The sequence below is a fragment of the Delphinapterus leucas genome, chromosome 17, assembly GCF_059928025.1.
Source record: "Delphinapterus leucas isolate spDelLeu-1000000601 "Yukka" chromosome 17, BTC_Dleu_Yukka2, whole genome shotgun sequence".
NCBI lineage: Eukaryota > Metazoa > Chordata > Mammalia > Artiodactyla > Monodontidae > Delphinapterus > Delphinapterus leucas.
In genome coordinates, this window is record NC_143145.1 from 37,654,762 (window position 1) to 37,671,501 (window position 16,740).

General features: G+C 43.3%; 1 protein-coding gene across 14 annotated transcripts in view; it reads right to left on the reverse strand.

The window, feature by feature from the left end:
* Positions 1-16,740, reverse strand: part of VPS13B (vacuolar protein sorting 13 homolog B) — a 795,150-nt gene that overhangs the window by 15,193 nt on the left and 763,217 nt on the right. For all 14 annotated transcript variants that reach the window (XM_089898526.1, XM_089898529.1, XM_089898532.1 and 11 more), the window contains 3 exons: positions 10,887-11,005; positions 6,150-6,955; positions 1,857-2,033 (listed from right to left, as the gene is read on the reverse strand). In XM_089898526.1, the coding sequence (XP_089754652.1) occupies positions 1,857-2,033; positions 6,150-6,955; positions 10,887-11,005 (1,102 nt within the window). The remainder of the gene's footprint in view (positions 1-1,856; positions 2,034-6,149; positions 6,956-10,886; positions 11,006-16,740) is intronic.

Below are 16,740 nucleotides of genomic sequence, written 5' to 3' on the forward strand. Positions count from 1 at the left end.
GATGGTGGCTTCCCCTCGGTCAGTTTGAAGAAGCAGCCTTAAGACAATGAGGTGAAGATGAACACTTGCTGACAGGGGTGATGGCACTCCTCACAGGGGGTAGAATTAGAATCTCCGTTACCAGAAAAATGCCCACGGCCTCATAGGAAGCTATCATGCACTTTCATTTGACTGTTAGGACTTGGCTAAAACAGTTAGTTTTGAAGTCCTCACTGAGGTCCAGTTTTGAAGGTTGCAATTTGCCTGCTCTGATTTGAAAGGGTAAGGTTATGTTGCTGAATTTTAAACAGATCGCAAAGGAATGTTTCTACTTTAGGAATAAAATTTATTTCCCCCTATTACTTTAGTCATAGTAGAGAAAGACACTAAACTTTTATCATTTGACAGTCAGGAAATAATTATTATGCCACAGGGAATATGTGTGATTTTGATACTCAGGGTGTTAGCTGAAAAAAAGTGAGGACATCAAAGGGAGTAAAGCATGTGAAAGCCACGATTCCGTCTGGTTTTCCCAAGAAAGGCTATTTCTGCATCTTGCTCAAGACAGTCATAATCCCCTCTAGCAAGTCTGCATAGACCCCAGTGAGCAAAACTGAAAGACATCAACGGACATATCCTGAAGCTAATGAATTAGTTCATCTGTTATTGGATGTCTAGTTTTCAGAAGAAATGGAAGATGTTGTTTTTGCAGCTGCATCTTAACCAGTCATCTGAAAAGAAAAAATCCACGTACACACACACAGACAAACCAAACAGATTTTCCTAAGAGAAGGAGAGAACAAGTGTAAAAAACATTCAGTGAGTCACTATGCTAAAATTACTGCCGGAGTGCAATTTAGCAAGTGTTGGTTGTCTTATTTTAAAATAAAAACAACAGAACCACAAAGATTCAAGTGTCAAGAGTGAGAAATCCACCAGTGACTCATCTGTGAGTTCCTGCAGCTTGGCTCACAGGCCTCCCGGATGACCGGGGCCCCGCGGGAGTGGTCCCGTGATTGTCCATGGAATTTGGTTTATTGCTCTTGTTGTTCTCTTGCCAGTCCCCCTCTATGGATCATGGGTTCTCATATTTCGAGCTCAAGTCTTGTTTGAGGCCTTCTAGAGACTTCTGTAACCTGCCCACTCATAACAGAGTTGCAGTACTGTTGACAGTAAAAAGCCTTTTATGGGGGAGGAGGCTTTTGCCCTGTTTCCCCTGCCTCCTGCTGAGAAGAAACGGGGACTCAGATGGCCCTTGTTAGTTCCCGAGTCACTGCCAACCTGACCAAAATATGGGCAAACAAACACACGGATGAAAGGAAAGCACGCTCTCCTTCTTGTGGGCGGCAGTTTGGTTTCTGCGCCCGATGACCCGTCTGGGCCACAAGGTGGCACTGTTTACGTGGCGCGCTAGGGAAAAGCTGGCTCTTTCACCTCCCAATCGGCTTCCACGTCAAAATGTATCCATAGCCTTACAAAAGTTATGACAACTGTATCTACATTTAAAAAAATATGATGAGGCAACACAGTGTAGGATTTCTGATGTTTAGCAGAAGTCCTGAACACCTTTAATATTTCTGTATTTATCACATGGAATAACAGTTGAGCCAATCCTTGTTTTCCCATTGGGAGGTTTCAAATTCTGAAGTTTCTGAAACATTTTCACACACTACAGGCAAGCAATGATCTGTTTAAAACATAAGACATTATATATGAGCTTTGTTACAGATCCAACACTTCACTGCCAGCTAACAAGCCAAACAAAGTTAGAGGCAAACTTAATTCACTGAAAACTTTTAACACGTTCTTTAAAAATAAAAAATAAGAGAGGGAAGGAATGAAAATAAGGCCTCATTACAAGGAACCCGAATAGCTACCTTTGGAAATGTGCTTCACAAATGATGTCGTCCCTCTGGAAACTCCGCTCACAAAGGCTCCCGGGCCTCGGGTCAGCCCCTCGTACGGAAGCCTGAAGAAGTCGGCAATGCCATTCCCGATGCTTCGCACCAAACTTGCCGGGCTGCCAAGGATTTCCAGGGATCCAACCACCCAGCCTGTGAGGGACCAAAGGGAAGGGGTTACTGAAATCTTAAACACAGCACTTTCAACATATGGGACAAGTGACCCATTTTCCCTGCAATTCATTTTTCACACTAGAATGGAGAATGTAATAAGCTCCTTTGGAGCAAAATATGGGAAATAACTCATTCACTGTGAATTCATAAATGGCAAACTTTCATACTTTATAAATCAAAACGATCCTTTTGGCGGCCTCGCAAATAGCTTTAATATGACTTCCCTGCCCAAGCCTCCCGTATTCCTGCTAAAAGGGACCCGTGTGCAGGGGACGATGCTCCTGCCCCCGAGGAAAGGCAGTCCCTGGGGCTGCAGGTGTTCGCAGGCTGGGAAGTTATCCTTAAAACCTCCTTGGGCAGCGGAGGCACCAGGATGAGGAGGAGATGCCTGGTCAGGGGAGGAGGCCAGATGCTAAAAGGGGTGTTGCAAAGGGGATGCACAGTTCTGACGAGGATGGAGGAAGTTATTTTTAATCTTTCCCAATCCTACCAAGCTGAGCGCTTCCCTTTGGAGTGGAGCTGGAGCCAGAGAAATGTTTCCCCTTCGAGCCCAGCTTCAGTTGTGTAAACTCTGGTGACAGGGACATGCTGATTAGGTTAGCGAGAGGGGCGTGTTCCCTGCAAATGTCCCAGGAGGCGAGCTTTGGATCCGGTTTCCTACTTGAGCTGGGGCTTGCCAGGAGCCGCCCGCTCAGCGGCGGCCTGACTGCCGAGCGCTCGGCCCCGTGGGAACGGGGCTGTGGCGTGGAGGCTGGAGCAGCTCCCCTTCGCCTTCCTCCCCGGGTGGGGGGCTCGGGGCTCTCGCCCAGAGGACAGGAGGTGCAGGCAAGGGCCGGGGGCTCCGGAGAAGAGGACGCCCAACAGACAGCTTCCCCCGGGGACACCATGGCCTCTCCAGCCCAGGAGAGGGCTGCGATCGCTTTAATGGGGAGGCCGCGGGGACAGGACCCGTGTGGGAGCCGATCCTGCCCCCCAGAAGGGCTTTGGAGGCCAGGCCTGTGACAGAGACCCCCAGTCAAGTCATCAGTCCCAGAGGGTAGGGAAGGTGTGGGTGCAAGAGCCAAGCCAGAGCCCTGAAGGGTTCCCAGGCCCAGCCCTTGTAGAGAGGGACGTTCTTAAGTTTTAAGCCCACCTCTCTTCTCTGGAACATTAGAAGACAGCACTAGGGTTTAGGTTAAAAGAGGGAGTAAGTTCCAGAAGATGAAGATCATAAATGGAAGCGCCTATGGGCGCCAGGCATTCAACTCCCTCAGTTCTCACAGCAACTCTTCAAGTCCTAGTACCTGCCTCCGTGTATATTCAGATTAGCCAAGGACTGAGCCTCTCCCTGGGTTCAGGGACTGTACCAGGTGCAGGGGACAGAGCCTGCTCTGACGCAGTGTCACCCCGACTCCACCATCTCAAAGGCAGGACAAGGAGGAAACTGTGGCTCAGAGGTTGCGTCAGTTCTCACAGTCTCCCCGCCGTCTAGACACGTGGGAGGGTTTCAAGCCAGGTTTACCTGGCTCCAGAGCCCACCCTCCCTCTTCCTGGGAGCCCAGGCTGCGCTGAGTAGGCAGGGTACCGTGGAAGGTTGTGGAATAGTCTTCCTCGGAGGGCCTTCTCTGGAGGTGAAGAGACAACACATTTCCTTTAGCTTGGCATAGTTGTAAGGTTCGCCTGGAGGCAGAAGATTGGACTAGAAACATCTTAATTCCCCTTCTCTCCTAAAGTTCCATAGAGAGATAAAGAAAGGTGCGTAGCTACTGCCAAGCAAAGACCACTCACTCTACAATGGGCCCACTCAGGCCAGGGCAGCAGGGCACAGGGTGTGTGGAAAGCACCCAGCCTCACCTTCTAGCCCTCACCCCGGCTATGGGACGGTGAGGGAGACTCTCCTGGGTTAGGTTCACTGCTGATGGGAAGGCTATGTGTGGACCAGAGCTACTTCTCAGTGGCATCTGAGATGGCCAGAAAAGGACCAAAGCATCTGAGGGCATTCCTTCTTTAATTATTTCCCTCCAAAAAGCACATGTATCTTTTTCTTACTTGTTGCCAGACTTTTGTTGAAAACAAGTGCCTGTCTGGCTTCCCATCAAACTGAGCCTTGGAGGTAGAGAGGGACCCCAGGAAATTACAGAGCCCGCATTCTTTTCTTCAAATAGGGTCCGTTGTTACTCATTTCTAATTACTTTACTGTTAAAACCTCTACACGTCCTTCCCTACAAATGAGGTCAGGGTATTTCAGTCATCCCCATGAGGGACCTTTTAATCAAGTCCAATGAGTGAATACTGACCCATGTGAGATGCAGAGGCAACTTGTCCACTCCCAGGCCAGACCTTTCCTTTCCTCTACTAGAATGCCAGTACATTCTCTTTAAGATGCTTCTACCCAGGGGTAACCTCCTACCATCTTCCCATTTCCAACCCTTTCAAAAACCACTGCTTTCCTCCAGATAATCTTCAGATTCTCTGCAGGCCTTCAGTGACAGAATTCCCAGCAGACCTAAAAACTTGGCCCTCTGTCTCAGAATTTGTCTCAGCATATAATGAGATTGGGACAACAGCTTAGAGAACTTTTAGGTGGATTACAAAAAATCCAAACAGAATGTTCTTGTGAAAGCTCATGAAAAACAAAACAAAGAGAGATCATTTTTAGCACACAGGCCGCAGGGACGTGGTTCCTTGGTGGTCACAGTTGGAGTCTCTCTGCCAGCTCATTACTCTGATGGGCGCTCCCTACACCTCAGCCTAACGTGATGACCAGACGGACGGGAAGCTTATTCCTTCCCAGGCTCCAGAGCAGAGTCCAGTAACCTACAGGCATGCTTCTAGGTTAAAAACAAAAACTGCCTGAAAGAGTCGGTTTTTAATATACCCGTCTATTAAGTTTGAAATCGTAGCTGCTCATTTTTAAATAATATCTTAGCAAGAGGGAAATATTTTCTTATTGTTGTACAAGCTACCAAAATAACAGTTCCCAGGCAGGGGCCTTCCCTGATCTTGTTCTTTTCAGTTGAGAGTTCTGGGTAGCGCTCTATCTCTATGAATTCCATTATGGAGAAAATGCTATCTTACCAGTAGGGCAACTACTGTGGGTCAGTCACTGCTACAACGTTACCGTATATGGGAATGTACCCACCAAGTACAACATTACCAAGGTCTCTCCTTTGTTACTTTCAGAAAGGAAGACCTCCATGCTCTTTACCAGAAGGGGCTGCAAGACCCACTCTGGTTGTTTGGTGTCAGTTGCTTGAATGCATGGGAACGCGAGGAGCCAGATTATCAGACTGAAACCACTTTAGAGTGAACTTAGGTCAAGAAGGCGTGTTCTGAAGCCAATTACCATAGGGTATCAGGAGACAACTTGGTCTCCAAAGCAAGCTTCAGTGCACAGTGCTCCCCATACAACATTTTGTACACATATTCAAAGCACCCCCTGCGGACTCCCCCCGCCCCGGGCTCAGGTCTGTGGAGAGGCTGAGATGCCTACAGCCGTCTCTTTGCCATCTGTCTAGACAGGCAGGGCTGCGCTGGGTAGGTAGAAGGCTCTTCATGCCTCTGACGAGCACACAAATCCTCTGAATTTCTCATCTGGAGCTATTCATGGACTGTAATGAAGAAAGCTAACAGCCCAAAACTGGATTTCTTTTAGGCCCAGGACCTGAGGGCCTGGGCTGGTTTTTCTGGCCGCACTAGTGCCCTAACATAGAGCCTTGTGCCTGCAAGGAGCTGAAAAAGCGTTTGCTAAATGGGATTAAAATTCTGTTATATATATAACAGCAAATATAACAGCTACTACTGATTGAGTGTTCATTAAGTGCCAACCAAAATTCAGGGTACTTTACATACTTTCACTTTTTCCTGTCAAAAATCTTAAAACCCATTTTATGGATGAGGAAACTGAGACATGGGAGGTTCAATAACTTGCCCAAGGCCTCACAGCCAGCAGTGGAAGAGTCTGGATTCAAATCCATTACTATCTAACTGCAAAGGCTGTGCTCTTTACCTCCCACCAAGCTGCTTCCCTATGTCTTGAAGTCAGTAAGTCCACCCCAAAGCCTTTCCTTTCTGCTCACGCTCCAGCTCATCGTGGCCCCTGGGCTGTGTCCTCACCTGCTCTGAAGAGAGCCCCCGCGGCGTAGTGCATGGCCAGGGCGTGGACAAGCTGCCTGGCCGTGGTGAAGATGGGGCCTCTTTCAAACACTGAGAAGGAGAGTGGGGTGTGGTCGGAGGCTATGTACAGCTTGAGGGAAGCGTGGATGGTGACGAGGAGATTCACCGGCTGTATCACCAGCTTCCGTAACTTCACAGGATGCACCAAGGCCCTGGCGTGCTGCCTGACCTGCACGGGCAACACCTGTTTCCCATCTGCAAAGACCATGGGGTGACCGGCTGGGCTGCTGCTAGGAAGGTAGGTCTCAAACAGAGTTTTGATGTAGTAGACAAATGTGTCTTCCACATATAAGCGGGCAGGTTTCAATTCAAAACTGAACTCGTTAATATCAGATAAGAAGCTCTTGCCCTCAGTTAAGGTGAGGCAAAGTTTGATAAAACAGTTTTTCTTGTATTCTTCCAAATCTTTGCTGGACGTAAGGAGACTCTGCATCTTGGAACACTGAATAGATTCTGTTTTCTCCCCCTGGCAGACCAAGACAGCGAAGTGGAAATTGGACTTGTTATATAGCTGGTTGTCCAACTGCAGGTCCCTACAGCAGACCTCCACACAGTAAAGGTGAAAGAGGGCGGTGGCCGTCTCTTCCCCAGGGACGTGACCAGCCACCGGGGCTATTTGGAGAAAAACGTTGTCCAGTGTGAGTCTCAGGAGCTCAGATGATACTCTGTGGCGGGTGAGGTCATCAAGCACCGCCAGGCTCAACTGAGTGATGGACATTTTAAATGTCACAATCTTCTCCAGAGTTCTACAGGAGAAAGGGAAAAGAACATGAGTCTCCTCTGCTTTTCTTTTCCTCCCTCCCTTTCTTCCTTAATGTCTTAGTTTTTAATGATAGTGCCTTATTAAACACCTCCTGATGTCCCATCAGATTCTCATAAGAAACAAATAAGAACTCAACTTTCAGTACATCGTGTCTGGACAGAGCCGGTCATACTCCAACAGTATTGGGAAATGTTCCCAAAGGGACTATTACCAGTTCTTGTCGTGTTGCTGTATCATGTTTCCCTTATCAACACCAGATTTTTTTATTCTCAAATCCCTCTAGTTCTTTGTGCACTAATTCTCTATCACGATCATCACAAAGCAGAAAGTCATAATAAAATAACCGAGATGCCTTACACTGGAAAAGTACAGCAAGCAGAAGAAAACTCACCATGAACCCACGCCACAACAGCCCGGCTACCAGCGTCTTAGGCCGCGTGCTCTGCTCCCCCCGCCACATTCAGAGCTGAGCTGCCCATGCTCCCGTCTCCGCGAGCCCCTCTAACGTGTGCTCAACCACTGGGCTCTCACTCCCGTCAAGGTCATCTCTCCAGAAATTCACCCCTTTCCTATATCGTTTTTTCTTCACTACTAGCAGCTTATAAACATGCTCTTATTTCTCTTGCCTTAAAAAAATCCCTCTTGTAACTCTATCGCCCCCTCTAGCTATTACTCATTTTCCTGATCCTCTTTACATAAAAACTCCAAAGCATATACACCTTGTCTGCTATTCCTCACTTTCCATTTTCTCTTAACCGTGCTCCAGGCAGGCCTTTGTCCCCACTAGTCTACCAAAGCAAGTCTCGTCAAGGCCCCCAAGTAGACAAATAGTAGCCTACTTCCATGTGGCTAAATCAAATGATGGGCATTTAGTTTGTGACTCATTCACCCTACAATGGCATTTGACGGGGTCGATAACTTCCTCCTTCTGGAAAAACTTTCTTTGCATGTCTGCTCTCAGCTCTTGTATGTCTGGTCACTCATCACCTATGCGACACCCTCCTCTTAAAGTTAAGGTGCCCAATGTTGAGCCCTTGGTCCTCTTCTCTTCCCATCTCCACTCACTCCCCTTGGAGATCTTCATCCAGGCCTATGATTTGATGTGCATCTATATGCTGATGACTTCCAAAGTCACATATTCAGCCTAGAACTCCCTGTGAACTCTGATCTTGTATTTCTAACTGCCCATCCACATAGTAGTGACTTACAGGTCTCAAAAGACATCTCAAGTGGTCACGTCTGTAGTCAAACTCTTGATCTCACCCCCAGTCCCACATGCAGTCGTTCTCATCTTAGTTCATGACAACCACATCCTACCAGCTGCTCAGACCAAAAATTTTGGAGTCCTCCTTGATGCCTCTATTTTCAACCCTTATCCAATGTGTCAGGGAAATCCCATTGGCTTTTCCTTAAAATACATCCCGAATCTGACCATTTCTTACCACTTCCCCTGACAGTGTAGCCTAAGCCATCACCACCTCTAGTGTGAATGACTGTAATAGTCTCCTGACCAGTCTCCCTGCTTCCTCCTGTGCTTCTCTATAGTCTACTGCAAAAGCACAGGGAACTATATTCAATATTCTGTGACAAACCATAATGCAAAAGACTATGAAAAAGAATATATATGTGTATAGCTGAGTCACTTTGCAGTACAGAAGAAATTAACATTGTAACACTGTAACACTGTAAATCAACTATACTTCAGTAAACTTAAAAAATAAAGCTGCCAATGGTCTTCTAAAAATTTAGGTCACATCATGTAACTTCTCTGCTTAAAAAGCTCCAATGAATTGCTGGTTTCACGCAATTAAAATGAAGCCCTACACGTGTCCCCTCCTTCTAGCTCTTCCCTCCCTGACCCCAGGCACTAGTGCCTTCCTGTTCACCCTCTACACTTGGCCTGCACTGGCCTGTTCCGTGCTCCTCCAATATGCCAGGCACACTGCTTCCAACCTTTGAACTGGCTGTGCCCTTTGTCTGGAAAGCTCACCCCAGATGAGCACATCATTAACCCCCTCGCTGCTTTCAAGTTGCTCAAATGTTAACTTCTTGGTGAGGCTTACCTACATCAATTTTTCAAAACTACACTCTCTCTGTCCCTGTGCCCAGGTACTACTAGTCCTTCCCAGGCTCTGTTTTTATCCCTGCAGAACTCCAACTTTCTACTGAACCATAAAATTTCCTTTTTTATTATGTTTATTCTCTGTCCTCCCTTTCCCCACCTATGAGAATGTGATCTCCTTGGGAGCAGGGATTTGGGGCTTTTAGGTCACTGGTATATCCTCATCCCTACAATAGCACCGGCATCCAGTAAGCACTTGAAAAATACTTGCTGAACAAATGAATTAAGGAAATACAAGCAAATACTTGTTCCTTTCCTATTTCTACCACTGAATGTATGGATTGTTGCTACTGTCATAAACAATGCCCTACTAATGCCCTAAATAAAACGTTCCTGAAATTGTCATGTGGGCTTGAAATTTTGGGTTTATGCAAGTCAAAATTTAGTCTCCAGTTTTGTTACACTATTAATTTTTTTACAAACACTACTGGGCAAAGGAAACAGTCTACCCAACCTGTTTGAAATATTATAAATTCAAATTAATGATAATTTGGCAAGGTCCAAATTAATGAGTTCTTAACCATATATGAAAAGCAAGGAAATTTTAAAAAAGGAGCTTAAACAAATGTATAAAAGTTGATATTACTATTTCATATTTTAAATAAAAATTTAAAAAATTAAAAATTTTCTGATTATAAAGTACATTCTCCGTGTAGAAAATTAAAATACAGAAAATTATTAAATAATCACTTATAACCGCACATCTATTAACAGTTTTGATTCTTTTCTTTTCAGTGTTATTTCTAGGAATGTTTTCCTTGCGTATGTGTGAGAATGTGTGTGCATACATGTACTTGTATGTGCACATAACTAGGATATTTATATGTTCAATTTTATATTCTGTTTGCTTTATTTAAGTCATCATATGTATTTTTCTCTTCCACTAAAATCCTATAAGTCTCTTTTCTGTGGATATACCATTTATGGTACATTTATGTATCATCTATTCCTCTGCTGATGGGGTTTGTACTCTGAATATTTTGCCATTATAATTAGCAGTGTGATAAAATCTCTCTGCATACCTTTTCCTACTTCTCTAATTATTGCTTATCTCAAGCTCTTAAAACTGTTAAAAGTGGAATTTCCAAGCCAGAGGGATTTTAAAGCTCTTGATACATATTACTAAAGTGCTTTCCAGAAAATAGTAACAATTTACACTTTTACTAGGACTGTATATGATGGAACATCATTGTTAATTCAGTAAGTAATATCTTATTTAAATTTGCATTTCTTTGATTACTTGTGTTTCCTCTTCCTAGAATTTTCTGTCTTTTGCCCTTGTTTAATTTTTGGAAGGAGGGACTATCTTCATATTATTCCTACTGAATTATATGAGTTCCTTTAAATTAAGGATAATAACTCTGGTTCACATTTGTAAAACCTGATGGCAACACTCAGGTCGAACGGGGGAAAATGTGGCTCTAAGAGGTGACTTTATTTTTGCTGTAGCTAAGTCTAATTACTAATTACTAGGTGGTCATGTGGATAGAGAAGTATTAATTTGCATTTCATGCTAATGATAACGTATAATTCTAAGATGCATGTCTTAGTTTGTAAATCAGCTTGTTAAACTCACCACAGAAGAACTGGAAGGGGTGCCCAGAGAAGATGATATATTGCTTCTTATTATGGGTGTAATTTAATGCTAATAACCATACCCTTATGGATTATACAATAATTAACCAAAAGCTTTAATGTATATATTTGGATGACAAAGAATGGCAAATAGTAGGTTTACAACTTTATAACGGGAAACATACCCTGCTGATACTGGGATACTAATTAAGCCTACCTGTTGGTATTAGTTAAAATAGGTCCAGCTTTTCCTTCTGGGGCCACAGTGATGAAGACTGTGCCACACTGATGGACAGTGTCCACATACACACAGCCAAAGCCAGTCAGGAACACAACCTGCAAAAAGAATACTCAAAATAAGGTTGAAAAGCAATAAGAAACACTATTGAAATGGCTTCAAATGTCCTTTTTTAAAAAAAATTTTATTGGAGTATAGTTGCTTTACAACGTTGTGTTAGGTTCTACTGTACGGCAAAGTGTATCAGCTATATGTATACATATATCCCCTCTTTTTTGGATTTCCTTCCCATTTAAGTCACATCAGAGCATTGACTAGAGTTCCCTGTGCTATATATAGTACGTTCTCATTAGTGCTATATATAGTACATTCTCATTAGTTATCCATTTTATACATAGTATCAATAGTGTATATATGTCAATCCCCATCTCCCAATTCATCCCACCCCCTTCTTTCCCCCCTTGGTGTCCATATATTTGTTATCTATGTCTGTGTCTCTGTTTCTGCTTTGCCAATAAGATCATTTATACCATTTTTCTAGATTCCACATATATGCGTTAATATACGATATTTGTTTTTTGCTTTCTGACTCACTTCACTCTGTATGACAGACTCTAGGTCCATCCATGTCTCTACAAATGACCCAATTTTGTTCCTTTTTATGGCCAAGTAATATTCCATTGTATATATGTACCACATCTTCTTTATCCATTCCTCTGTTGATGGACATTTAGGTTGCTTCCACATCCTGGCTATTGTAAATAGTGCTGCAATGAACACTGGGGTGCATGTGTCTTTTTGAATTATGGTTTTCTCTGGGTATATGCCCAGTAGTGGGATTGCTGGATCATTTGGTAGTTCTAGTTTTAGTTTCTTAAGGAACCTCCATACTGTTCACCACAGTGGTTGTATCAAAATCTACATTCCCACCAAAAGTGCAAGAGGGTTCCCTTTTCTCCACACCCTCTCCAGCATCTACTGTTTGTAGATTTTTTGATGATGGTTACTTTGACTGGTGTGAGGTGACACCTCATGGTAGTTTTGATTTGCATTTCTCTAATAATTAGTGATTTTGCACATCTTTTCATGTGCTTCTTGGCCATCTGTATGTCCTCTTTGGAGAAGTCTATTTAGGTCTTCTGCCCAGTTTTTGATTGGGTTGTTTGTTGTTTTGATATTGAGCTGCACGAGCTGCTTGTAGATTTTGGAGATTAATCCTTTGTCAGTTGCTTCGTTTGCAAATATTTTCTCCCATTCTGAGGGCTGTCTTTTCGTCATGTTTATGGTTTCCTTTGCTGTGCAAAAGCTTTTAAGTTTCATTATGTCCCATTTGCTCACTTTTGTTTTTTATTTTCATTACTCTAGGAGGGTCAAAAAAGATCTTGCTGTGATTTATGTCAAAGAGTGTTCTGCCTATGTTTATGCAATCCGTATCAAACTACCAATGGCATTTTTTCACAGAAACAGAACAAAAAATTTTACAATTTGTATGGAAACACAAAAGACCCCTAATAGCCACAGCAATCTTGAGAAAGAAAAACGGAGCTGGAGGAATCAGGCTCCCTGACTTCAGACTATACTACAAATCTACAGTAATCAAGTCAGTATGGTACTGGCACAAAAAGAGAAATATAGATCAATGGAACAGGATAGAAAGCCCAGAGATAAACCCATGCACCTATGGTCACCTAATCTATGACAAAGGAGGCAAGAATATACAATGGAGAAAAGACAGCCTCTTCAATAAGTGGTGCTGGGAAAACTGGACAGCTACATGTAAAAGAATGAAATTAGAACACTCCCTAAAACACCATACACAAAAATAAACTCAAAATGGATTAAAGACCTAAATGTAAGGCCAGACACTATAAAACTCTTAGAGGCTTCAAATGTCTTAAGTTCTGATTCAATACCACAAACACTTCCTGGTTATATTTCTTTATATCCATGTCTACAGGCTATTCAGCTGACTTGAAATGAAAAAAAAAGAATCAAATCCAGATTTTTCAATATCCAGCTATAAGGTTCATAGAAAAAAAAAAAAGATGGATGAGAGGGCATGAGCGTCTTCATTCTCTGCTTCTCTGGAATTGACAAATAACTCTGTATGGGCTGGAGTCCAGCCATGGGCCACCTTTATGTGTGCGTATGAATCTCTGTGGGAAAAAAAACCCCTAAAACACAGGAATTGAAACGCAATGTGCAAAAAACTTTCAGCCTCTTGAGTTTTGACTTACTACCATAATGATGCCCTTTTACGCTGGGGACACAAAAACATACCCGAAAACCCAACAACAAGACATGCTATAGTCCCCTCAAGGTCCCTCACATAACTTGTAACAAGAATGTCAGATAACTTGATTTGCTTGGAGTTAAAATTAATTTTTCTTCCATGAGAAGGTGGACTAAGACTTAAAAAAAAGTTCTATCTCAGAAGCCAGGTGCCAGGCCAGCAGAACGGATGTCCTTTCAGAATTAAATACCAACGTTGCTTAAACGGATAAATATTTGAAATCAGAACTATTTGAAAAACAACTCCGAGAACATCATGTTCACTGCCAGCATTACCTGAGGGTAAGGGCAAGAACCTCCTTGTGTTTGGGAATGTTGATACTGATGATTTGCAATATCAATTCAGTCCAAGTCTAGACCCTTTATTATTGTTAGAACCGCAAATAAAAGAAGAAAGACTGAAAATTCCTGGATGGAGGAACAAAGCTAGGTGTCTGCCTGGCATGTAATGAATGTGTTCTAATTTTGACCAAATGAAGAGGTACCAGAAAGAGTGTACACAGAACCACAGGAGTCTGTGATTCTCACCCTTGGAAGTGACTTCAAGGTTACTGGGCTTTTTCTTGTACAACGGCTCCTCCTTCAGAAATCCTGAGCATCCAGGGCACCTGGTCGCCTCTGCCTCCTCCCTACTTTCATCTCCTGCTCTGCCGACTCCTGCCCTAGCCTTCTTTTTCATTCTATGGCCACTGCTCTAGCTTAGTTAGGTCCCTGAATGCCCCTCAGCACCCTCTGTGCGGACAACGCGCTGTCCCCCCATGCAAATCCTTTCCAAATTCTGTGTATCTTTGCACATATAGGGTAAGGACACCTTATTCCAGGAAGGTATTCTCTAATTTTTCCATTCCTTTCCTCAGACTGATACCTACTCCTACATTCCTAAAACACTTTAACCATACTTCTGTTTGATCACAAATCTTATTGCTTGTGTTACAGTCACTGGTTTATACCATAGACTCAGTCACGAGATTCTCAACTTCTTGAGGGCAGGAGTGGAGTCAGTTTGTATTCTCTATGGATGTATTTCCCAAATGGACTGTTTTGCAAAAATATCTGTTTCAAAAGGCTCTGTATCCTGAGTTTGCCCTTTTTTGTTCCAAGATAAAAACTGAACTTGACTATGATAAAAGGTGGAATGCAGCCAACCTAAAAAATGGCTCAGCTCACGAATCTAAAACAAACAGATATTCTTTGAGAGACAGTCACATTTATAAAAGCTATTATTTTGTATGATATGTAAAGTAAGTCAACTGCTTTCTTCCAGGCTTACAGACATGGGATTATTCATTTGACAAAAACCTTTTTAAGGTCCTGTGCTCCCATGTGTATTCCTTCCTCTCAAGGACTGTCCATAACTTCAGGGCATACCCCAGGGTTTTAGCAGAGAGTGTTAGAAACCAGAACTACTACCCCTCAAAGAAGGGAGGGAGGGGATCAGAAGAGGAAAGTACTTATTGCTCTGCTCATTCTCAAAGCAATCGGCAGGCGTTTTGAAGTGAGGATACGTGTACTTCCTAAGATAAGGTTCAGGCAAGCTGATGGTTTCTGTTAACTGCCCAGGGAACTCTGAAAGTAAGCAAATTAACCTAAACCTTTAAGGTACGCCTTCCAGCCAAAAACCTGGACCCTGGACAGAAATACTGCTGGGTGTCCCTTTTACTCATCACTAGAACGGAAGAAATACAGACTTTAATTCTTGTAGCTTACTCTTGTCTCCTTTCACATGTAGAGAAATAACCTGCAACACCAAGCATTTTGTACAATGTGAGCTCTAGGGATTAGAGAGTTGGGAACCCAAGTGCCAGAGCAATTAGTGCCAGGTGCCCCAGAAATTAAAATAAATTCTTGTTTTGGTCTAATGGTTTGATCATTTAATCATTCAATCAATTATTGGATATTTAAGGTGAGCCTAAAGGAGCTCCTCACTGCGGTAGGCACTGAGAAGAAATCATGCCCTCAAGTTGCTCCCAGCCTCGGTGGTGAAAAAGCCAAGTACACAAATAATGAGATAAGAGCTAAAAGTTCCAAGGCAGAGATGTATAAAATGTTTCTCCCTCTCAGGGCGTTAACCATCATGGTCTCTGTATAAGTTCATGAGGGCAACAGTTTTGTGTCCATTTCCTTCAAGAAGAAGCATGATAAGGCTTGCTTTTTGGGGTTTGCCCTCTTGCCAACCATGTAAGAAAGCCTGGTTTAGCCTCCCTATGGAGGAAAGACCACGTGGTAAGAGAGCTGCCCAGACTTCCCAGCTGAACTCATCCATAACCAACCCTCTACCTGAATGCAGCTGCATGAGTGATCCCAGGCTCATGCAGAAAAATCACCCAACCAAACCCTCTGAATCACCGTTGTTGCAAGCCTCTAGGTTTGGGGGTGGTGTGCTACAATAAGCCAGACAGAAGATGATGGGGCCTCTGTCAACCCGGGTCCCTGAGTGCCCATGTAGAACAGAGCCCCTGATGACAAACCCTGGGATGTAGCATGAGCAAGAAGTAAACAGGACTGTGTAATGTAGCCTAGACTAATGGATGGAGACATTGGTAATAGAAATAGGGTTCCAGCAAAAACCTAAAATCTGAGTCCTTGGCTTAATGGTAGGCAGTAGGAATTGATATTGAAAGCTACGAGAATGGGAATTCATGTTACAAAGTGGCAAGACACTTAGTAAAACTTGTCTGAGATTACTTGGGAGGTAGATTATAAACCTAATAGATTTGTAGCTCTAGAAGATGAGGTTTGAAAACAAAACATAAGTAGTGAGTGCTGGCTGCTGCTGGCTGTGTCTGGCAATGTGTTTCACTATGAAGAAGCGATGAGCTCAGGAAAGAACTGGCCAGTTTGCAAATAGAAATTCAAGAGAATAAAGAGATTCCAGAAATTCAGGGCTTTGCAAAGTCAGTAATGCTTTTAACCCCAAACGGTAAGAGATAAAACTTGATCTTTGAACATGAAGGCAGATTACTACTCAGACTTAGGGCTATGTATAGCCATCAGAACTCACTGTTAAAACTTCTTAATTGTTAAAGTGACTCAGAAAAAAATTTTAGATGAATAGTTTAACTTTGCCACAGAAGCTCTCCTAAATCTAAAGAGAGGTAAGGAAGCAAGACAGTACAGAAATATGTCTTTAAAAGGACCAAGGATGTGTTTATTAGCACATGGAATTCTCTGGAATCAAACAGATAAGCAGTCTGCTGAGTTTCTGAGAAATTACTACTGCCTAATAAACTCATGAACCTAGACTAAAAGAGTCTGTGATTGATTATTCGAGACTCAGTACAACTTCAGATGTTGGTCAAGGAGGATCTCTGAGGGTAGATCCAGGGACCGGAAGAACAATGGTAAAAGAGCTCTTCCATGAGCAGAGATAGGGCTTGAAGACTATTCCTTGTTTCCAAGGAATAAAACCCCACACAAAATGTGCTCAGAAAAATTTCAGATGTGTTATGGCTGAGAGGCTGTGTATGTGTCTCATTCTCCCTCTTTCCAGCTTGCAGGAGTTATTACTGTTATCCTGTCCTGTGTTTCGGCGGGGAGAGGG